The sequence below is a fragment of the Corvus moneduloides genome, chromosome 18, assembly GCF_009650955.1.
Source record: "Corvus moneduloides isolate bCorMon1 chromosome 18, bCorMon1.pri, whole genome shotgun sequence".
NCBI lineage: Eukaryota > Metazoa > Chordata > Aves > Passeriformes > Corvidae > Corvus > Corvus moneduloides.
Genome location: NC_045493.1, coordinates 7154876 through 7178423, shown reverse-complemented (window position 1 = coordinate 7178423; position 23548 = coordinate 7154876). Strand labels below are relative to the sequence as shown.

At 43.4% G+C, this 23548-nt stretch overlaps 1 protein-coding gene and 1 long non-coding RNA gene across 12 annotated transcripts in view; one reads left to right on the top strand and one right to left on the bottom strand.

Moving 5' to 3' along the window:
- The window catches only part of ARVCF (ARVCF delta catenin family member), a 258278-nt gene that overhangs the window by 216166 nt on the left and 18564 nt on the right, over window positions 1–23548 (top strand). For all 11 annotated transcript variants that reach the window (XM_032127686.1, XM_032127688.1, XM_032127687.1 and 8 more), the window contains one exon: window positions 22468–22595. In XM_032127686.1, the coding sequence (XP_031983577.1) occupies window positions 22468–22595 (128 nt within the window). The remainder of the gene's footprint in view (window positions 1–22467; window positions 22596–23548) is intronic.
- LOC116452866 lies at window positions 13840–22472 on the bottom strand. The gene is made up of 2 exons (XR_004243618.1): window positions 15116–22472; window positions 13840–14520 (listed from the first exon to the last, which is right to left on the bottom strand). It is a non-coding gene; the product is annotated as an uncharacterized LOC116452866 (long non-coding RNA).

The window sequence follows — 23548 nt, the reverse complement described above, 5'->3', positions numbered from 1 at the left end:
TAGGATGCAGGAAAAGAAAGGAATGCAAAATATAGCAAAGGCTTCAGCATTTGCATTCCTTTCTAATGTGATTGGAATATAGGTGCCACTAAAGGGAAAAGATGGAAATCAAGAATTTCTGCAGGAAAATGTATCTCGTATAGCTTTCTTTAAAATAAGATAAAAATATTTCATGTGGCTCTGTTAATGGTAGAAGTGATGTGCAGATCTGATGGGAGATGTATCTGTCTCAGAGCTTACACAGCTTGTTATCATATTCAATTGCTAGAAATCTCACACTCTTGAAGAGGTTGTTTGATAATTTTGAGATACCCCCATTTAATCAAAGACAAATAAATTACATATCTCATGCTAGATAAGGTCAGGAGATTAATCCCACAGCATTTTGAAAGGAGCACTTTGACATGAAAAAAGGTGTAAGTAACTATTGACTTGTGTGCTAAGAGTAAAAAAACCAAGACAGTGATGCATTTTTGTTCACTTTTTTACCAGTGGTTTCCTGCCAAGCATCTCATTTACTTGAGAATTCCTGGATACTAAAGGTTCTAACAAGGTTGCTTGAACTTCGAATTGTTCGGTAAAATAAAGGAAATAAAATTGCAGTTTTAAAACCCTTAAGAGCCCTGGTCAGATCTCTGCTACAGAGTATAATTGGCTCTGATGAGATCAGCTCTCAGCTGAGGCAGAACCTCGTTACCAAGATGGAAAAATCATGCAAGTTTTAATGATCAAAAGCACTCAGATTGAGTGACATGATGAAGTGCTATTTCAAAAATCAACAATTATAGATTAATCTCTTTCATGTATTATTAAAGCCATATTAAAGTGAGTTTTCAGCTGGAATCTTTGTGAGCAAATGAAACTGCAGTAATAAGATTTGTTCATGCAATGCAGCAGATGAACATTGGGGTAGTTAACAAATACTGGGATGTAGTGTTGTTAAGTTTCCTGTAATCTTGTAGTTAACATCCATGGAGCTTATCTGATGGATCTAAAGACGTGATCTCAAGAACTTGACATCATGGTTTCCCTACAGGATACTCCTAGGTATGACCACTGAGCTTAATTGAGAGTGTGCTTATGATCACTTGAAAAATCATGAATTAGCAGCAGCAAACTATTTCAGACTTATTTTCTATCAGCTCTGGAAACTTCATTTTGACTCCAGATTACTTTAATGGTATGAATCACTGCTTGTCCTGTAGCCAAACATCATAAAACCAGAAACTTCTGTAGATTGTGAGATTGTGGGTGATGTCTGTGCAGGATGCAGAGGTTTCTCAGTCCTTCTTCAGAACATCTGTCCTGCTGGTACAACGTCTTAGGAAAATCTTCATATCCTGAACAATCCAAAGGCTCTTGTGAGTTGTAACCTAGTATTTTACTTCCCCTCCTGTCCCCCCCGTCCCCCCCCCCGAATTTATTTGTTCTGGAGAGGAATGAATGAAGGAAGGCAGTTGTCTTTTTCAGAGTGATGAACTAGAGTCTCTTCCTGATGGCTCCTGGTTTTTTAATGGGAATCAGGTTTTGCTGCAGCACATCATTTGAGCAGTCCTGAAACCATTTCTAAGCCTTTAATAATTTTATGTGCTAGGCATTCTGGCAGGGGAAAGCTTCCAGTTCAGGGTTGTTATCTGTGGTAAACTGGATAATGTCAGATGGGAGAACTTGCAGTGCTTTCAGAAGCTGTCTCATCTGATACTAAAAAATGAATGTATATGCCCTGGCAGTGTCCAGAGTACTGCTGTCCTCGTGAGGAAAGATTGTGAAAGAGAAGCTTCTTGTTTCCTCTTTGTTGAAAGGAGTGTATTTTTTTTCCTGACAGTCAAAGAGAGAGGGAGGATAAAGTTCGGGAGAAAGTGGTATGAGTTTGCGTAGAGAAGGGAGCAGCACTGACAAGAAATTATGAATGCTGTCCTCAGAACCTTGCTAAATTTAGGACTTTCAAAAATTGCTGCTTCTGTGAGGGGGGGGGGAGTAAAAGTCTTGCTGAAATCCCTTCCCCAGTCTAAAGTAGGTCAGTGATAGTGGTGCTGGCTGCCTCCTCTGCAGCGTATTCTCTTCCGCACTACCACAGCGCTGATTTCTCCTGTGTACACATTAAGTACATAGCGTAGTACAACTCCTGTGCTTTGTTCACAGAGTCCTTATTTCTGAGCAGGAATAGTGGCAGGAGGCTCAGGCACTGGGGGAAGATCAGGATTCATGGTATCTGTGCAGGGGAAGGCAGTGTCTCAGATGGCAGTACCTCTGCAGTAAGGTTTCCTGAGCAGAATTAAGGATTGATGTGTGTCAGCCCCCCAAAGATGTTACAGGAGTTGTAACATTTAATCCTCCTGTGCGGAGGTGTTGACTGTCCACCTCTGCTCCTCTGTGCTGGAGTATGGGAGAAGAAAGTCCAGAAGAGCAGAACAGTTTTTTATATGGAATCAGCATTAGGTTATTCCTAATTAAATCCAGACCTCTGTGCTGTCTGGTTTAAGCAAATCTCATGGCTTGTTGTTTATGTGCACATGCATCTGGGGGCAGAACAGTAGCTGCTCTAAGGAGCTTCGGGGGTTGAAGTTCAGCTCTCATTTCAATTTGTCTCATTAGGGAGTTGAAAGTCTTCAGCCGTAATGGGATGTGCAGGTACATTTCAGCTGGGTGGATGAACTAGCTCATTTTCTCCTTTGAAGCAGTTATTAAAGTGGTTATTAATTTCTCTTTCCTGTTTTGATTACTTAAGTTTAGTTCCATTTAATGGGAACATAAGTTTAGGAGAGAGTTGTGCTGAAATACTGAACCAGTGTTAAAATGCTTGTAATTGAAGAAGTCTATTTTGTTGCAGTGGGGACGTCACAGAAAAGCTGAATTTATTTGAAAGCTCAGCTTTGTGTGTACACTTACCTTGGCCAGCAGCCTACATAGGCAGGGAATGAGATTTTGGATGAACTTGTCAGCAGGTGAATTTCTTCTTCTCCATTATCTGAAATCCTCAGTCACTTTCCATGTAGCCTCATGCTGATGATAGATTTTCTATTCTAGAAGGTGAGTGTTTAAATTCCCTTATAAATCTTTGTATTAGTGCTCCAGGAAATTAGACTTCCTGGCACTGCCAGGATAATGACTTTAACTTAGTAGATTACAAAAGTGCTAGCAATTTGTCTTCAGCTAAAGGCAACATGTAGTGGAAAGAGAGAGAAACTTCACTTTACTCTGGCTTTAGTTTGTAATTAAGATTGGCTGTGGTTCGCATTTCACTGCTGCTTTAATTTGCTTTCTTTAAATCTTTACAAGTTGACTCAAGCACTCATCTGCCCTTTCCAGCTCCCTTCCATCATTAATTTTGATTGTTGTATTGTGAATAAGTGAGTAGAACTGATTGATTAATGGCACCATCCACACCCCTCCTGTGCCTGCTGGTGGAAATTCAGGGACTGGGAAGATCTCCTCTGTGAGAGCAAGTCACGTGTTCTTGTATTAACATCTTCTGAGTATTTCATGCACGTTGTTGAGAATTCCTATCAGAATTATTAAGTATCTCTCATTTCTGTTGCTTTACTAAGCTGAGTATTCATTTTGGTCCCATGTGTTTTTCATAATTTACAAAGCAGTGAAAGATTTCTCATCTGTCTTCCAGTGCTTTGAGTCGGAGAAAATGTATTGCCTCAAATAGGAAAATTCCCATATGGAACCTGGCCTTGCCAAACTTTCTCTAGTCTGGTACCTTTAAATTCCCATTCTTTTTCCCAGTATTTTCAAGGAATTCAGAGCAGGCACCTGTGGATTTTTCCTTTCTTGTGTACACACTCTTTCCACAGCTGACTGCTAATTGTACTGGAATCCTCGGCCTTTTTTGTCATAATCTTCTCTGATTCTTATGTTCCATGTTCTTATTTGTTCAGAGCTGGTGGACACATACATGAGTTGCTGAGCTGTGCGCTACAGCTGAAAAATTTTTTGTGATCTTTGTGGATCTGTTAAATTTGAATATGTAGAACATAAATTTTAAGTTTAGGGTTGGAACTGAAGGCTTTGAAAAATCATACGAGAAGATACAGTTGGAATGTGAGTTGGAGGTCCAGAAGTACTGTTCTGTCTCTGCCACTAATTCTTTTCCCTAAAACCCCCAACAACTTGGTAATACAATTCTATCCTATGATATTCTTACTTTGGAGACTGTAAGGAAACAAATGTTTTTCTGGGAGAAATGCTAAATGATGTGAGTGAAGCCTTGTACAGTAACTGTGTACAGCAGTGCTGCTGAGACTCACAGCTCTGCCGTGTGGAGTTCAGTTACTCCACAAAATCACAGGAGAGGAATTTGAGATGGTTACAGGACCAGCTCTGGTGTTATCTGTCTGCTCAGGAATGTGAAGAATAGTTCCATCTTTGCATCCTCATAATTGCTGCCATGTTTGTCAAACTGTTGCTCTCTGTTTCTGAGAACGCCTCGACATTGCAGCTCTGAGCTGTGATTTCCAGTCCTTTGCTTTGTCTGTAGGGACATCCAGGCAAAAATTGTATGTACAGATAAGACAGGCTGGATTCCTGGTAGGGGTGAAACGGCATCTGTGGAACAGAAAAGCTCTTGCAGCTGAGTAAGGGAAAAGCACAATGTCTGTGTGAGTAGACTGTGCTGTGAATGGCCCAGGTGAGAGATGGTGTCAGGAAGATTTAGGTTGGGGACTTGTAATAGTTCTGCTACGTGGAGGATGTAGAACCAGTGTAAACTGGAGAAGAAATTTCAACTGTGGTATTTAAATGCCGCTAACGCCTCCCACCCCCAGCATGGACACTTCATAATGTGAATGTCTTTCAGTTTTAGGTCATGCAGCTTTGAAGTTTAAGCTGAGAGACCAGTGGGAAACAACTGCTGGGGCAGGGAGGCAGGAGGAGCAATTGTAGTGATATGAGAATTCCATTCAGCTTTTTATTTATAGAAGCTGAAACTCTTTGTGAAGTCCATTTCTGTTTGGCTCTGCTGTAATTTGCTTGCCTGTAGAACTCCTCATTTTCCCTTTGTCTTCCATCTCTGTCTTAACAGCTAGAGGTCACGTGCAAGATGAGTTAGGGTGACAGCTTCGTTTCTGAATCATTTCAGATTTTTTCTTCTGAATGAGTAAAACTGACTTACTTCTAAGACACTTCAGTTATCTTGGAAATAGTGAATCAACATCCTCTTCTTTATCCTTTTTTTTACATTCTTGAATGTTTAGTCTCCCTCAGCACATGAGGGGGAAAAGATGACAGTTGGAGGCAATATTCTCCCTCTGCACCTTTAGGTCCTTTCACCTGTGGCTCTCATAAAAAGACTCCATTAGTCAGCTTCCAGCTCCTTCTTTCCTGAGGCTGACACCCAAGAATATAGACCTATTATAATAATTAGCAGTATCTTGAGAAGACAGGAATCCCAGGTGGTAAATTCCCTTTCCAACTTGATGTGAATTTGTGGCCAAGTTTAAGTGCACAGAAAATGAGATTTAGGCATCTTAAACAGGAAGAGCCTATATATACTTGCATAATAAAGTGGCCTATGAAAAACTAAACAGCAGGAGCTCCACTAGAGCATATGGTAATTACAGCCGCTAATAAGGAGATGGAGTGATCTGGAGCTTCAGCTAAAGACAGAACTGGAAGGAGAAGAGTCTCATTTTCCCAGTCCAGCATTGCTACTGACTGAGTGACCTTAGGCAAGTTAATAGCATTCAGTTGCTGGTGCTGTAGTGAACCTGTTCATGAAGAGCCTGCTATTTCCACTCCCTTCACTAGAAGAATCACTTCACCAAAATAATAGCTAGAATTATTCCTTCACTAAAATAATTAGTGTTTTCACTGCTGCTGTGATAACCAGTGCAAATGGAGAGCACATGATACGTTTGTAAAAACAGAGAAGTTCTGCTGAAGTATCCTGTATCCCAGCTGTTGCTAGAAAATTTAAATAAAAACACAGTTTCAGTTAAAGGTGGATGGTAGAGGTTTGCCCCAGTGAGATACTGTGGGAATGGACTGAGGCGTTAATGTTACAGAGAGAATTTTGAAAATATGTAATACTGTGAATTGCTTTGTGCTCTCACTAAGCATATTGCACTTATTGTGTGTTTTTATTGAGAAGTTCAACTGCATTATTTATGATGCTTTGTATAGAAAGGTGTATACATAAACGAATGCATAACTTGAAACATTGGTGAGTTTTACTCCCCAGCTACATTTACTTCAGTTGTAGCTGTGTGTGCTCTCTGGCAACGCAGCATCTCTTCAACAACTGATCGGATTTTCATGTCATTTCCACTTGGCTAATATTTCTGATGAAAAATAGTTAATGTTGGAAAGCTATAGTTGTCAGTCATATGTTTTTAATTATCACAGCTTTGGCTGTACTGTTTGCCCTGCTGAGAATGGTTAATTCTCTTCCCTCCCCGTATTTCAGGTTGTGTATATGTTTTTGTATGTCTCATTTAGCATTTCTATTCTACAAGCATTTCTGATTGTTACTCTAAAATAGAATGCTTGTGATTACAGAGCATAGCTCATTATACAGATGCTGCTCCAGGACTGTTTATAAAATGAGAATGTGCCAAAAAAGCCTGCCAGGAATAAAAGCAGGAGTTAATGGGAAGGTGCTTATCCCTCATAATTGTAGCTGCCTCAGTCCTGGGACTCAGTCACTGCAGTGAAAGACTCACTCCATGCCCCCATCCATCACTGTTGCATTATGTCAGCTTCTGCCATGCCACTTAGTTTCAGTTAAGAAACAATAACAATGAAATCTCTCAGAGTTCCCCCCGCTTCCCTTTTAGCATAAGCGTAAAAAATGAGATGATCCTTTGAAGAGGGGTACGAATCCGAAAGTTGTCCTGGTTGCCCAGCCAGTATCGCCAGGAAGCTCGGGGAAGAGGAACTCGGCTTCTGTCAGAATTTAGTGATTCAGTTCCATGTCAAAATCAATTACAAAAACCTTGTTGCACTAAGCTACTGTTGTCTCTGGTGTCCATCAAAAGTACCGCAGCAAAGTTGTGCTGACGAAGCTGCTTGACAAGTTAAGAGAACTGCAGAAAGTTTCAGAACAGCTGAGGCAGAAAAATGGTGTAATGTTGATTTAAATCCCTTGCCAGATTTCCAGAAATAGTGTGAGCAGAAGCAAAGGAGGTAGTTCTAGCTCAGGGTGAGTGTTCTGAAGCATGTGCTTTTAGGAGTAACTGGAATGTGGATTTCTGAGAGCCCAACATGACTGGTACTTTCAGAACTCACCACTAGACAGACATCACTCGAGCCTCACTGAAAGCATCTGTCCCACCTGGTATCCTTCTGCCCACAGAAATGGAGGCTAATGCCACCTAATTGGGCATTGGAGCAGGTTCCTCAGAGGGGTTTTGAAGGGTTCTTGATTATCATTGAAGAATTTCAAGACCTGACTGGACAAAGGCATAATAGCTTAGTCCAATTTTGGCATTGAGCCTGCTTTGAGCAGGAAGATGGCCCAGGTGACCTCCCATGTTCCCTTTCTAGTTGTTCTGTGTGACTCTCATTAACTGATTACAGAGCCAGCCAGGAAAAGTGTATCTGCAGAAAACCAGCGTATTTTTCCAAAACAACTTAATCCACAACTGCTGGATTAGGTGACTCAGATGAGAAGAGAAATGAGAGAGTCCATTTGCCCATGGAACCTGAGAAAGGAGCATATATATAAAATTGAGTGTATCAGGTTGCACCTCAAGATACGGCTTGTTTCAAAGACAAATACATTTTTACTTATAATAGATACTTTACTGGTGCCAGCACAAAAAAACGTGGAATCCTCAGAACACTCGATAATCAGCCTCTGAGTGTCTGCTTATAGCAGCTAATGATGGGGGAGAGAAAGGGGAATGAAAATCAAATAGTTGTATGATTCTGAACTAATTGCAAATTGTGGTACTAGAGATCAGGCAAGGAGACCTTCCTTATAGTGCAGCCAAGACAGGGAGGTACATGCATTTTCTCCACTTTTGCTTGAACAGTATTATAGTTAATGGGGAGCTTTAATCATAGATTTAATCTGAAAATTAAAACAAACTGGAATGTCAAATAACCGGGGCATTTTAAATTGCAAAAGCCACTGATGCTCATTAGTTGGGCTGAAGCTGTAGTCACATTTTGCAGAAGAGCAAATAAAAGAGAATCAAAAAATAAAGACTTCTGTTTTCTCAGCATTAATTTCTAGTGTGTGTACCTGCACAGCTGCTGCAACCCTATTATCTGACTCATTACTTTGTAAACCATTGTGAGATCTCTTGTATGTGAAGGCTGCTATATCAAGCCATGTTTATTTCTGTAACCCCGAGTGCTCTGCACAGGCTTAAAAGCTCCCCTCCTTCTCCACCATGACAGGGGAATTATAGGACTTAATGTGCCATATACCTCTAACTGTGGATTGAAGAAAAATGACCTTGAACTGAGAGGCAGGCATTTTTACATGGTAAAGCAGTCACTTAAATTTACCTGTCAACTGGAGGCGGGGGGAACCTTACCTCTGCATGGTTTAGAAAGCAATGTCAATCCAGCTGCTGGTTGCTCTGAACCCACTGAGAGCTTGATTGCTGACCCAGGCATTTCCAGGTGATCAGTGAGAATGTTGATCAGTATGTGGTAGAAAGGAGAGCGTTTTTATTTCAGCCTCACAGACCATTAGTTTCAGCCCTGAATTTTCTGTGTCTTGATCATAGGGAAAATTGGAAGTCTGTAATAGCATGAAATGTTATTTGTCTGTGCAGGAATAGACAGACTCTGGTTCAGGCAGATCTGGAAGAGACATTGTGGAGCAGTCTTTGCACCTTGTGCCCAGTTCAGTTGTGTTTTGCACACCTTGCTGTCACTTTACTAAAAATACTGTTGCTTTGTAGGAGACATGTGGAGCAACTTTGTGGGTTTTTTTACCAGTAGCCTCAGTAAGGGTAAGTACCAGCACACTGTGACTTGAGCAGGCCAGGTCTAGATCAGCAAGATCGAACTCGTGTGGAAGGGGAAAGGGGGCACCCCTGCTGAAGTGAACTGTGCAGTTAGAGAGCATTTCAGTGGTACAGCTGGGATCAGAGATGAGATTGCCTGATTCCTAAAGCAATGTCTCCCTAGCTTGCTTGTGCTAGCAAGCCCACTCCATTTAGAGATGTCAGTTCTTCTTGTCCCTCTCATACAAAGCCAGGAAGAACATTTAATCTAATGAGTTTTGTTTTGAGACCTCTAAAATCACAACCAGCAAATCTGTAATCACGATTGAGCATATAATTGCATCTTACCCTGCTGAGAGCTTAAAAATGATGAGCAAGAAAAACATCTCCAAAGACTCACTCAGAGTGTGAGGGGACAAGAGTAAGGTCTAGAGAAAGGACCTGCCTTACCTGGACTGTCCCCAGTGACCTTTAAACACTTGGGAAATTGGAAGCCTGCATTTCTTGCAGATGCAGGTTTCCCACTCCCCTTTTGGGGCTGCTTTTCACATTGAGTAATAAAAGGAGAGAGCACACAAGGCAATCTGCAGATGTGAGAGAGGAGATGAGAAGTGGGAAGGATGACTGAGCTGTTGTGTTCTTGGCAGTGTGCTCAGAATTTCTCAAGGAATGAGAAACTGGGGGTGTTAGGAACATGAGACCGTAATCCTATTTATTCAGCTACATGAGAGCTGCTCCTGGGAGAGTATTTCAGGTTAGTGATAGTATCCAAAATGTAATACTTGGTAAATGCATGTGTGACTTGGATATGGGCAGTTCTGCAAGGTTTTGCTTAATAGTTAAATTCTAGCAAGCACGTCCCCGCAAAATCCAACATCCCTGCTTGCTGAAAACAGTGCTGAGATTAAACCCACAGACAGTAAACTGTATTGGCAGTTTTCTGGGTGGCTGGATCCTGCTTTCCCTGAAACACTGAAAATTTGGTGCCAATTGTTTCACTGAAGTCTGGAGATCTGTTTCTAAATCAAGCTCTGGACTCAGATGGCCCATGAGAAGCCATCAGGGCATTCATAACATCGCCTTGCGTGGAGAAATGGGTATAGGCCCTAATATGATGGAAATTTCTATACTCCTGAGGAAGTATCTCACCTTATTTACATTTATACTGACCTTTTCAGAGTTTTCTATAGGCATGAACAAGCTCCACAGTAAATGTCAGCTTCTGCTTAGAATCCTTTACATGGGTAATTTTAAGCTCAATTTTTAATTGCATAATACTACCATAAGAAAGCTGCATTGAAATTGAAAACTGTCCTGGACAAAGTGGCTGTTGGGTTAGGGATCTTTTCACTGTTTTAAAAGCGATGAAGTGGTTTCAGAGAAGGTGTCAGAGTTGCTTTGAGGTAGCAGCTGCTGTGGCTTTGTTACAGAATTTCTCATATGATTTTCTGCTGGCTTATGAATGCAGGCCATTGCTGTAGGGTGGTGAAGATAAGGCAGGCTGTAGTTGGATGCTGTGTAATGTTCCCCTTTGCCTCTTGAAAAATGTCTCTGTGCTCCCTCTATTCGTGTCAGCAAAGTATCTCATTCATTGCTACACACTGGGGCCCCAATCTCTTTTCTTTTTCTTTTTAACTTGCAAATAGATTTATTTGTGGTTGTATTGTGTGTGTGTATTTAGCCAGCGAAGGCTTCATGGAGCTATTTCTCTCCGGATCATGTTGTCTTACCTCACATTCTAGTCCAACTTTAAGTTTTATAGCAAGATCTGTGTTTCCAGGAAACCTATTATCCTATAGGCAGAGCTGGTTTTGTGTCAGTTCTGTCTGTGATTATCCAATATTCAGGCAGTGCACCGAACAGCAGGCAGGTTTGCATTTAGTAGAAACTTCCCTGGTTTTCCAGAAAGCTGCAGAGAATGGTTGGCAGGAAGAGGGAGAGTACCTGTTCACTCAGTGCTTTGATGGGGTATGTTCCAGTGTGTCCCAATTTAAATGAGGGAGGAGCAGCAGCATCTCCTCTTGTCTCTCATCATCTGTAATCCCTGCCTGGATTTGGTGCTTTGAGGATGAGTGCAGAATCTCTGTTCTTGGAGGCATTAATGTTTCTAGTTTACACTGAAATCCATGAGAATTAAGTACCCAAATACAGTACCTTGAAAAAGCTGGGCTGCAAGGTCCATGTCTTATTAGAGAAGTTACGGAAAACCTTCTGTGCTGCTTCCACTCTGGCCTGACATTCATTTGACATTGAAAACATCAACTTCTTTTTCTTGGATGCTTGGGAGATACTTGCCTGACAGCAGCACAGTGACTGTAATTGAGACAGATTAGAGGCACTGGGCTGCCTTTGGGTGCATGAGGCAGCTTTCATGAAATGGAGAGAGGAATTGAAACACACTTTTGACTTTGGAAGCTGGAGCAGGAACTAATTAGCGATTTCAGGACACAAACAGGATTGGAGGAAGTGTTTGGGTTGGCATATAATAAATTATTTATTAACATGGGGGAGTCTTTCCATATGGCGGTTGCTTATAAAATGTTTAAAAGGCAAGATTGCAGGACTTTGCACATAATGAACCAAACAGGCTTCGGTCCCAGTGATTAGGAGCCACTGACCTTTCATTTCTGCAGGCTGAGACTGGACCTGGTAGCTTCTGCTCAGCTTGGATTCTGATAAGCTTCCTCCAAAAAAGATTAGTTGTTTATGTACAAATATTTCCTTCTTACTGGGATGTATTTTGAGATATTTGATGTTTCTGTGAGGGTATGCCCACTGGAGAATAAAAAAATTTATTCCGCCTTATTTGAGAAATTCAAGCTGTGGAGTTCTGTAGCCCTTCACTGCCTTAAGCAGACAGGCCTCTAACAAGCAGCTGAATTCATATGGATAACCAAATACCTGTGTAATGGCTTATGACCATTTATGAGACTTTATATAAAAACCATGATGAGCAGTGAAAGTATAAGAAGACTCAGTAAAGCATGAGTAACCCAGAAAGAAGCTTTCAGTTTGGCTTCTCAGCATATTTCAGTGTGCGTGAGCTCTGAAAGATTTGGGTTTTTTCTTGACGTTGTTTTTCCCTTGGCACTGAAGATAAAACCCAGACATGCTGCAAAGGGGAGAACCTGACAGGTGCCAGCCCGAGTGGAAATGCTGTCAGTCGATCCTTGTCTGTCGCAGCTCTGGCTCTGATCCACCCGAGCGCTCGTCAGGACCGTGTGGGCTTTCAAACCCGAGCAGGAGGTCCCTCAGCAGCGGGAATGTTTTGAAGCGCAGTCAGTGGAAACCCCCATAAGTCCCACGCCTGACAAAGTAATCCTGTTTCTGTAAATTCCTGAGTGATGGAGGATTTGGGTTTGCCTTGCTGGTTGGTTTTAGTGCCAGCACCCAGTGCATAACAGCACAGAAGGGCTGACCACAGACGGTGCTGTGGGTCCTCCCACACCTCGGCTCCCCACAGGCCTGGTGGAGAGAAACAGCATCCATGGAGGGCTGGAGGAGTGTGGCTGCTGTGTCCAGGCAAATCCCTGGTCACTGCTGCAGCCACCTTGAGCCCAGCCTGGCTCCAGGACTGCGGCCGCTCCCTCCCTCAGCTGCCGGCTCTGCAGAACCACCTCATACCTCTGCACTCTGAGTGCTGCTTCTGCCTGGTGCTGGACCCCACAGCTTTGCACTGCAGAGCACTGCGGCCTCTCCTCCACTCCACAGCCCCTTACAAGCATTGGGCTACTGGGCTACTGTGTCCAGTCTCTCACCTGGAAGGGGAGGGCACTTGGCGGGACCATACCTGGCCTCATTATCCAGCACATTTCATACACTGTCTTGGAGACATGAAAAAAGATACTTCAGAGGTCTTCAGAGGTAAGAAAGCTTTTTCTGTGCTTTTTCTACCTTTCTTGCATACCTCAGTATTTAATGTCTGAGGGTGTGTGGATATTTTGACTAAATATGCATTACTATGTAGGTTTTTTTTATTTTGTCATGTAGCTGCCTGCTGTAGTGTTTCTTCCCTTTGCTGTGCTTCTCTACTTCCTGGAGTTTTGTGACACAAAGTTTATAAAGTTGTTCAATACCTCAACAGTTCTAAGTAATGTCAGAATCTTTTTAATAAAATAAATATGCTCAGGTGGCATCTGGAGCCAAGGACTAAAGCACGATTCCTTTTGCAGTAAGTTTTTCTCTGCGGACAGGTTTCTACTGAGCTGGGAGGAAGCTAAAAGCTCATTAGCTTCCTGGAGTAAGAGCAGTTGATTGGCATCTGGAACTGCAGAGCTGAGTTTTACAGGGGCTTGAGGCCAAAAAAGGGCAGTTTGGAACACGTGATCCTTGGTTAAAAATGCACCGAAGACCAGAGGAAAGAAAATGGTAGGCTCGGGCAGCCACAAGTTAAAGGAAGGAGTCCCTTAACAGTGCTGCTGATTTTCAGTGGCGACTCTAGTTCTGAGACATTTTTGTGTTATGAGGCTCTTGGACTTGTTGATAAGATAGTAGCAGCAATACATTGTATTTTACTACTGGACATATCTGTGCTGTAATTTGGGTTTTTTTGTGGGCTTATCTTCAGGGAATCACTCAGTATCTCTCTCTTTAATAAACACATTTTATACAATAAGCTCAAACCTGCTGATGGTTGGGCTGGACAAATAGGCATCTGCACTAGTAATGGCAGTGAAAAGAGTCTTAGATCTCAGGTCTCTTCAGCTGCACCACATGGCAGCTGTGATCAGAAAGCTGTGTTGTGCTTTTCGGAGCTGTAGGTGGGGGTTGTAAGGACAAGGTTTTTGCCTGCTTTTGGTTTTCTCAGTTTAAGGAAAAGTCCCAGAAAACACACATGTTCTGGCATGAATACATGAATGCACAGTTGGAAAAAACACATCTGTTTGTCTAATATGAAAAGTAACAATTTTCCTCAAGTTCCCAATCCTCGTTAACTTTGCCAGCCGTCTTTTTATTTATTTTGTTCCTTTGGGAAAGCTTGGCCAAATGGAAAAGGCTTTAGCAGTATGCTCCAAAAAGCCGTGGATCCAAGCCCTACCAAGGCAGAGAGCAAGCATGTTCAGGCCTAGAGATTCCTCCACTACAACCTTTTTCCATTAGGAAGAAAGGGCCACTTCCCACCTGATGAGGCATTCTGTAGTGTCAGCTCGTTACTGCATGTTTCCAGAGCTGCAGTTGGGAAGAGATCTCTGGCGGTGCTATGGGTTTGGACTATTGTGGCATCCCCACGTGTTCTTGGCTGGTGTTTGCAGCTCTGAGGTCAGTAAGTCGACAGTTCCTGAGCCCCCTCCACATTTTCTACTGGTGTCGCTGGCCTAAGTGCCAGGAGCCAGGTGGGCTGGGCAGTGCTCTGCTTTCTGGAGAGGATTGTGCAGTCCTTGGAATTGCTTTCTCTGGCTGAAAGGGAGGAGTGACAAAATAGAGCTGTTTGGTGACACACACAAGGAGACACCCCTCGGGGCATGTGAGCGGTCACCAAGCACTGCCATCTGGGTCCTTTCAGAGAGGAGAAGGAAAACCAGTCAGTCATGTAATTCTGGACCCTTGCAGAGACAGGAGCAGACACGTCAGAAGCACCCATGGCCAATAGGAGCAGCAGCCGCACTGAGATCTGAAAGAATAAGCATCGATGTTTGACCTTGTCACTGTTGTTCAAATATCCTTGTGATATAGCAGACAGCATCTGGAAATTCAGGTTTTCCCTTCCAGGGAAACAAAACATGATCAGTGGCACACTTGATATTGATCTCGTATGCTTGGGCCAGATTGCTGTCTGTTTAAGAAGTTCCTAGTGCAGTGCACATCATCACTGTGCCCAGCTCCTTTTGGCATCAGCTGTTAGAGGTGTGAGCCCAACCAGAAAGCTTCAGGAAGGAGCTTCTCTGAAGGGAGCAGGCAGGATTGCTCACATCTGGGAGCATTGCTGCTCCCTTGGCATATTGATCTGCTGTCAGGGAGATCACCTGATAAGCATAATCAGTCTTTTAAAACACTAGTGTTTGAAGCAAGAGTAAGGGGCAAACAGTTATAGAGACTCCTCTAGACACAGCATTTCTGCAGCCCAGGGAGTGTTCATCCCTAGCTTAGAGTCCTGGATGTGCCTGAGCTGCCAGAAATTCCGTACCCGGCACGGCTGGCAGTGTCACACTGTGAAACCCTGCAGAGCTGGCAGACCTGTGATGCAAATTAGTTTCATACTCACTTACGTATGTGAGCCAGGATTTTGAACCAAGTCCCACTTGGAGATGTTGCAGTGGTGATGCAGGGCCTGGGCTGCGTTCTGGGAGCTTGCAAACACCATGGTAAGCTGGTGGTGGGAAAAGGGGAACCTGTACTTCAAACAGTTTGCATTTGATACGTAGCTCACAGCACAGAGACTTCAGTGTGTGCTCTGTGTGCAAGAGAGAGGGAGAAAATTTTATTTAATGTTTGATTTTTAGATACAAATTGCATTTCAAAACAGATTTGCTTTTGGAATAACATGATTGTCCTGTTCCCTTTAAAAGAAAATGCATTCAGTTATCACTGTGAAGTAAATAAAAATAACTTTGGATTAGAGAAGCTGGCGAGAGAGTTAAGTGTTAACATTTCATGTACTGTACTGAGAGTCTCCAAGGTCAGAGGCAAGTCTTCTGGGGCTGGGGTAAAGGAAGCTATTTACATGAGCTCTCCATTTTAATCATGCAGCCAAAGGGTTTAATGTTAACTCCAATCCAAAGCATTGTTGCTTGTAACAATGGTGTTTCTCAAAGGCAAACAAAAACCATTGCCAAAGGTGACCTAGAAATGCTTAAATGTGCTGCAGTTCACCCACGTGTCTCCCCTCCCTGCGGGTGCAGACCTTTAGCAGCTCTCCCATCCCTGCATCAGCCTGGCTGCTGGGGATTCCCTGCCCTTTTGTGACAGCTCTGCGGGACGGAGCATTCCCCTTTTGAACCAGTAGCTTGGGTAGTGCTCCAGTTATGTGCAGCAGCTCTGAGATTCTTACTAAGTATTAGTCCTCCAGAGCCTTTGCTACTGATTAGTGAGGAGAAAAGGCTGTTAATGGAACATCTCCAGTTGCCAGGAGACTTAGCAGCATATGCTTGGAAAAGACTTTGTATTGGGCAGTGTGTCAAACACTGTTGGGAGAAATGCTGCTTGCAGGTCCTTTGGAAGGGGAAACTGTATTAGCTCTAAAATATGTGGTCACAGAAAACAGAAGTGCTGGAACTCACACAAGGTCAAAATGGGTTGTTTGATTGAGCCACCTCTTTGTTGAATTGCATACTCTTTGGATATGAAGTGGGATGTAACCAACCTTGTACAAATCACACTCTGTAAGAAGGTACTTTGATGACAGATTGTGGAGCTTGGGAAATATAAAGAATAATAGAAATAGTAAAAGCCAATTTGCTTTCCCAGGCATCCTTTCTTTCTCCTGCAATGTCTTGTCCTCCCGTTTCCTTTCCTTACTGCCTTTCTGTCTTCCCTGCAGTCACCCTAGCTCCGTGTTGGTTTTTTGCATACCTCACTCTTGGTAGTGCTGGTAACATTCCTGTTACATCCTTTGGGCTAGGGGTTTGTTTGCTTCCCTTTTTGAGTAGCATGCCAGTGCTGCTGTCATTGTGGGAGTACATGATAAGCTGGGAAGAGTTTACATCATTTTAGAACTTGTGTATGACTTAGTAGATTAGTTGGAAAGGTCACACACTGTGGTGTTCATTTCCTAAATAGAAAAACTCTTCTTAAACATTCCCTCAAGCCTGATTCGAGTCTCGTGTGTCCCACATTATTCCAGTCCTTTTCAATACCATTGAAAGGCTGTTCTGTCTGTCTTCAGAGCTGCTGCTCAGTGGTGGATGCTGCATTCGTGATTGAATCTCTGCAGTAAGCGCAGTACCTGTCCTGACTTGTGCTGTACCTTGAAGTGAAAGCCACAGGGACTGTTCAGAACTTTCCACCTATTATTTCATCTTCATTCGTTGCAGAGTTTGCTGTGCTGCTGCTGTGGCACTCAGTATTCTGCATGTATCTGCATCGAGCTGCATTCTCGGGCACTTATGCCAAGCGTTTGGCTCTGTTGGAGCTGGCTGTGTTCTTGCTACTGTTAAGCCTTTCAATTAGAAGAATCTTGAAAGTTTATGTTGGCATTCAAGCTGCTTTGTGCACTGGGTGCTGAAGCACAGTATATAGATGGAATGGAGCTGATGGGTCAGGTTTTTTAGGGATCTGATTACTGTTTTTACAAAAGTAACCAGCTGCCTCCCCCAGCCTCCTATTGGGTTTTTCATGTAGCCTGCTGTAAAACCACACTGCAGGGTGAGGGGTTCCTGGAAGGGGAGAGTTGAACTGCTGGACTGATTTGCTGCTGAAGCGTTCTGAAAACATTTTTGTAGCAAATACATCTGAGCCCGGGTTTACAGCTTGGGGACAATGAGCTGCACAGGCTGTGGTGAAGGTACCGGCCGGTTGTCAGCAGAGGGCAGGAGTCCAAGGGCTGCGGAGCTTTTCTTTCGTGCAGATTCTAGTTGTTCATTTCTTTTACTGTCATGATTCTTTACTCTCTCTTCTTTTTTTCTTTTTTTTTCCTTTTGGTTTGGCTATTGGCTGATAGCTTCCTGGTTGCTGAGGGAGATGCTTTTTCACTGTGCACAATCTGTTTTCGGGTGACCTTGCAGAGGAGGTGCGGTCCGGGCTCCTCTCGCTCCATCTGCCGGCGCTGCAGGTGCGGCTCAGGGCGAGCACAGCGGCCCCAGAGCTCCCAGTGCCGGCAGCCCCTCAGAGGTGTGGGCAGGGAATGCACCTCCTGCTGTGGTGGCAGCCCAAAAGGAGTCCAGGTGCCGCTGCATCTTCCTGTTGAGAACCACAGTGCAGTAAGTGGGAATTGCCTCTGCGCACTGCAGGAGTGAGTAGCTGTAAGAGTTCACGTCAATGATTCCACAGACACACACTCACCCCCTCTCCCCCCGGTTTAGGGGTTGCTTAGGTTTTTTCTGCAGTGTTGCCAGCATCCTTCCAGCTTCCTAAAAAAATTTGAAATTTGACAATTGTTTTAAGCATCAATCCGGAGGTTTTGTGTGGATAGAAAATTAAGCAGTGAATTTCTGCTGCAGCAGCAGGAGATCTCTCATCTGACCACCATCCACATGTGTATAATTTCCCATGCCTGTGGTGGGGGAACAAATCCTAAATGGAATGGGTGGTGAAAGGGAATAGGTTTGGCAGCCTTGTTCCAAAGAGAGTTGTCTGAATTTGGGATTAAGCAGGTGTATCAGAGATAGGTACCTGGTGCAGTATCTTATGTTATTGCCAGAATGTAGCTAAGTGTAGGCACAGGATCAGCATTGCCAAGATGAAAGTAAATAGTTTTGTGGAAGAGATAATCCAGGAACTGCTGCATCATTCTCAGCACAGGGACTGAGGATTGAAGGGATGGAAATGGCTAATCAGCTAATTCCTCAGGTGTTTTTCTATTCAGGATTCAAATTGCTGTCTGTGCTGTCACTGTTTTCTGGGCAAATAAAGGATAATGTACTTGCCACGTCCTGGTAGTGTGAACTTCACACAGAACTAGTCCCATTTGCCAATTTTGAGCAACTCTGCTGCAAAAAAGCTCATCTTCCTATTTCTCAGAAAGATGAGACTGCAGTGTGTTGGAGAAGATGACTCTAATATAAAGATACTCCTCTGTGACATGTTCATGTTGTTGTTAGCTGGGGGAATGCTTACACACTGCAAAAGGTCTGATGCTCACAGTGACATCAGTGTCCTAGGCATTTCTCTGTTTCTCTGAAAGCCAAAAACAAATAGAGTGAACTTGTTTACTTTGCTTTCTGCGATGAAAAAAGCAATAAATTACTTATCTCCATGCTTTTCCAGGAGGAAACAGTGGTAGATTGCAACTCAGCACAAATCCATAACCAATGGAAAAATCTCATTTATTCCAGGAAGATTATCTTTTTAAGGACAATGCTGAATCTGGGCTATAATTAAAACAGCTTTTTAAAGAAAAAAGAAAAACAGTGGATGTTTTTCTTGTTTGATGTATTCTCTGTCACTAATGACTCTCTTTTCTCATTTATTCTATCCATTTTTAAATGGGAGTAAGGAGTTAGCTGTATATTGCATAAAAGTAGCATTACCTGAAAAAATAATTAAGATGATCTTGAAATTAAGGAAATCAGTTTTGAAAAGAAGCAGGTGCTTAATGGAGGTGAGACCAGCTGTGCTTCCCAGGAACGTGCTTGAAGCGCTTCATGGAAAAACGTGCAAGGCCTTCATGCAACACTGGAAGGAAATTTATAATAATTCAGACAAATTACATCCTATAAATAGCAGAGCTGGATTCATTAGGACAGGAGGCAGATGGAGAAAATATAAAACTTGTTTGTTTCTTTTTAAGGCACTATAATGCTTATGAAAAGTGTCAGCTTGCTGTCAGAGAGGAAAAACCCTCCAGTGCAGCAGTAACTTTCTCGTTATTAGGTTCTCATCCCTGCTAATGAGCAGCCTCCATGAGGGGCATTCTTGGTACTTGGCTTTGGCAACTCCTCCTGCCTTTCCCTGGCATACCCAGGCTGACCCAGAAGAGCTGCAGTGCTGGGAGGAGGAGCAGGCAGGAGGGAGGACAGAGCTGTGTGTGGTGTGCAGCACTCACTGACTGTGTTTAAGACAGATGCCAATAGGGCAGAGGCATAAATGTAGTTGGAAAGGAGGGTGTGTGGAGTGAGGTGGGAATCATCCACCACCTGGCTAAGGAGTTGTGCCTCAAAGCAGGAAGGTACTGGTGGTTGGTAGGGAAAATGCTGTGCATTATTGAAGAGAGAAGGTGAAGGCATTTTTGAGATGCTCTTACATCAGTAAGTAAGAAAAAGGAGAGGCTTTCATGCATGGAGAGAGGTAATGACAGAGAGCGGGTGGGAGGTGCGTGACTGGAATGCAGCTGGGTCTGCAGGAGGGAAGCAGAGGTTAGAGGGTTGGAGCATCTCAGTATTCACACACAGCGAGGTGCTGAAGAAGGAAGTGTGTCCAGCCAAAAGGGAGCGTACAGACTGACAGAAAGGGCACATCACAGACTGCATTTAAATAACAGGACAGAGTAAGAGTGCGGGGCTGTTTCCAAGTGTGCCGAAATTACAGCTGGGTACTACTCCTAAACAGAAGACTGGCTGAACAATTGCCTCCTGTTGAACCACAGGCAAGCGTGAGCTCAGATACAGAAGCAGAAAATGTTCTGTATGAATATTATCTGTTAATGAACCTGCCTTCATCTCTTCTGCTGATCTGATTTACATCTCAGCAAAGCTTCCTTAAAAGATAAAAGTGTCAAAATTCCAGTAGGCTATCCTAAGAGATTTTTAAGTACTACTGTTCAGGAAAGGAACACTGGGCGCTTATCAGCAGTGTTTTTTCTTGAGAAGTTCTTAGGTTGCCAATTCACCTTGTGAAGTGGCAGGGGAGAAGGGTGATATGAAGGTCGTATTGGAGTCAGATAATCACAGACTTACTCAAGGAATGGAGAAAAGCTGTACGTACAACTGCTCATGCTTCATGGATTAAGTAACGATAGTTTTTCCTCAGCATTCAATATAGAGGGCAGTGATCCCAGCACAAGGAGGAGACATCGGAGAAGAGGAAAGGCAGCAGTATGGATTGGCAGGATGCCTTTGGGGGTTGCCATCTGTTGTAGCTTGCACGTATCTATAGGGTGTCATGTGTAGCAGGCAAGTGGTGGCATTAGAACGAGGCATGGATGTGGAGCAGGTTAAGTATCCAGTCACTGGAGAAGGATCCAGGCGTGCTGGGATGCACATGAGAGGCTGAGCATGGAAAGTATGAGCCAGCTCATGGATCCTCATGCATAGATCAGATTTTTGGTATGGAACAAACCTTAGCTGATTGCATCTCCTTGCATTCGGTGGGGTTCGTACCCCCTGTACAGCCAGGGGGTTAACACAGCCTGTGTTTATAGGCAGTGTTATACAGGGTTTAAAGGGCTGAGTTCTGAGATCTTGACTCACATAGCCACACAGCCATAACTGGTATGAAGGATGTGGAGAAATAGTTATGCTTAAGATCAAGGCTTTTATTTCAGGAAGCCTTTAGCAACAGGGAATAATAATTTTAAAAAAAAAATTATAGGATATCCACTGGATAGGATAGCATTGCTCCAAGATGTCTAAAATACTATAATCTCAGACATGTGCATGAGAGATGGGTGATTTTGAAGGGAAGATACTGAAGAGAGGAAGTGATTTGTGTTTAGAGGTTTCCTGTCTTGCTAGTGGAAAACTTGCTTTGAATTATGCTACAGTTCTAGGACAGCATCTTGTCATGTGAAAAACATTCTTTTCATGTGTACAAATAATAAAAATTCTTCTGCTCAAAACAAGCTTGAAATTCCCTCTTTGCCCAGGCTTCTTCACAACTTCATGCTTTCTTTGATGTCATGTTTTTCTAGAAATTCTCTCCTAGGTAATGCTTGCTGAACCTTACTTACTGCAAGCATCCCAAAGGCCACCAGACCAGCTACAGTGACTGCAGATGAGTCACGTTGACCAGAAATTGCTTGTGCCATCCTGCACTCACCAAGGCACTTTAGGGGTTTAGTTTTTTGTTCACATAATCTGAACACCACATTGAGATGGTGTGTCTGGCCAGTCCTGTAAGCAGATGCTTGGCATACTCTGCCCTCATTGATGCAGTGTGTCACGCTACACTTAGTGAAGGAAGATAGGTAAAAATTGCTTCAAGTTGTGCAGCAACTTGGAGTGATGGAATTCTTGCCTAAGACCCTCTTTTTGATGTGGGTAGACGCATAAATCCTAATCCTATGGATGAGGAAGTCAGGACACGATGCTACTGTCAGTTACTCAGCATCACAAAAGGAAATCCTTGGCAGAGCTGGGAGTGGCTCTCATTCCTGTCGTGCTTAAACTGCACAGCTGATACAGTGACTCTGGGGATCTGCAGTGAACAGATGTGGCTGTCACAGTCTCCCAGTGTGGGACAATGCTGGTGGATTTCTGTGCTGAATATTTGAACTGGAGTCAGTGTTCTCCTTGCCCCTCACACTTGGGGGTTCTGGTCCCTTTGACATCCTGCCCCTCCCTTCTGTCCCCTGGGTGTGTGCAGGGTGTGGCTGACCGGATGCTGTAGCTCGCTCTCTTCGGCCCTGCTCTTTGTGTCTGAAAGTATTGAGAGAGATTTGAACAAGGACAGGAGTGCAAGGTGAATTTGCAGCGCAGTCTAGAGATGCAAAGTAGGAATTGTTGCAGGCAAAAATTGTCTCTTGTCACCTTGTCATTACCTGCATGCTGGGCAGTTTATAGCATAGCACAGATTCCAGAAAGAATTGTCAACCTCATGACAAGCAAAGTGACCTTCAGCCCACGTGAACATTCTCTGCATGAGTTGCTGTCTCCACCATTTCCAACAACTGTGGATAGAATGTCCTGGGTATGGCAGAAGCTCTTCATTCTCTGTTCTCTTATGTGATGAAATAAAATTATGTGTTTATTTATGCATTGTCTTCTCTGCTTCTCTTGCTTCTGTTCTCCTCTTGCCCCACCTGCAGGCTTTGAATTATTGTACCAGCCAGACGTGGTCCGACTGTACCTCTCCATCCTCACCGAGAGTCAGAACTTCAACACTCTGGAAGCTGCTGCAGGAGCTTTGCAGAATCTTAGTGCTGGCAACTGGACGGTGAGTGCAGTCTGCTTCTCAGTCTTTTTTGTTTCCTTTGTGTAAGTAAAGAACAAGGGGATTTCCCACTGTAAGTGCACTGTTACTTTGTGCATTTGTGTCTCCTTTAAAAAGGGAGGTGGGAATGTTAAGGAAATTATTTCCATTTGCTTACTGAAGATGTTTTGCGTCTCCTGGACCAGTTTACATAGTGGAAGTGGCACTGAGCTCATGAAAATTTAACCATGAGCAACCTTTACCACTTCAAGCACTTAACCATTGTTTTGTCCATTCAGAAAAGCCTGGTATTAGATAGTTAGGTGTCCTGAATACTTAATTTGTTGGATTGAGTGTTTGTTGAGGAAACTGCACTCCAGAGTGTCCTCTGATACCCTCTGTGAAGCATCCCCAGCACTAATCAGGCAGTTCTCTCAAAGATTTGCCTGATCACTTCTAGAACCGCTCAGCAAAGTGGGACTGATCAGCAGCCTGAGGGTTGGCAGGGCGGTGTTTCACAGCTGCCTTGAGTACAGCTTATTTTAAATAATACAGGCTTATTTTAAAAACAATCATGAAACAGAATAAAAGCATGAAATTGGAGGAGGAGGAAGATAACAGATGCTTTAGATGCTTTACTGTTTCTTCCTTCTGACCTCTTTTTTTCCTAATCCAGAGGGATGTGTTTTCACACCAAGGTGTGTACAGAACAGATGCTGGCAGATGATGCTCCTTCCCTCTGTTGCTGCACTCTTTCCCCAGAAGCTGGCTTAGCTGTAGGATGAACTTGTACATCCTTTCTTCCTTGGTGCTTGGTGAAGTTGAATGATGGGTTAGGGCAATGCAATATATCAGCACGCACAACATAACTAGTCTTTGCAGAGAAAAAAATGGGTTACAGCACCAAAAGAAATGCCAGGGGCAAGGAAGGGGCAGGTATATGAACTCACAGTGCTTGCTGTTGTTTCTTTTCCCTC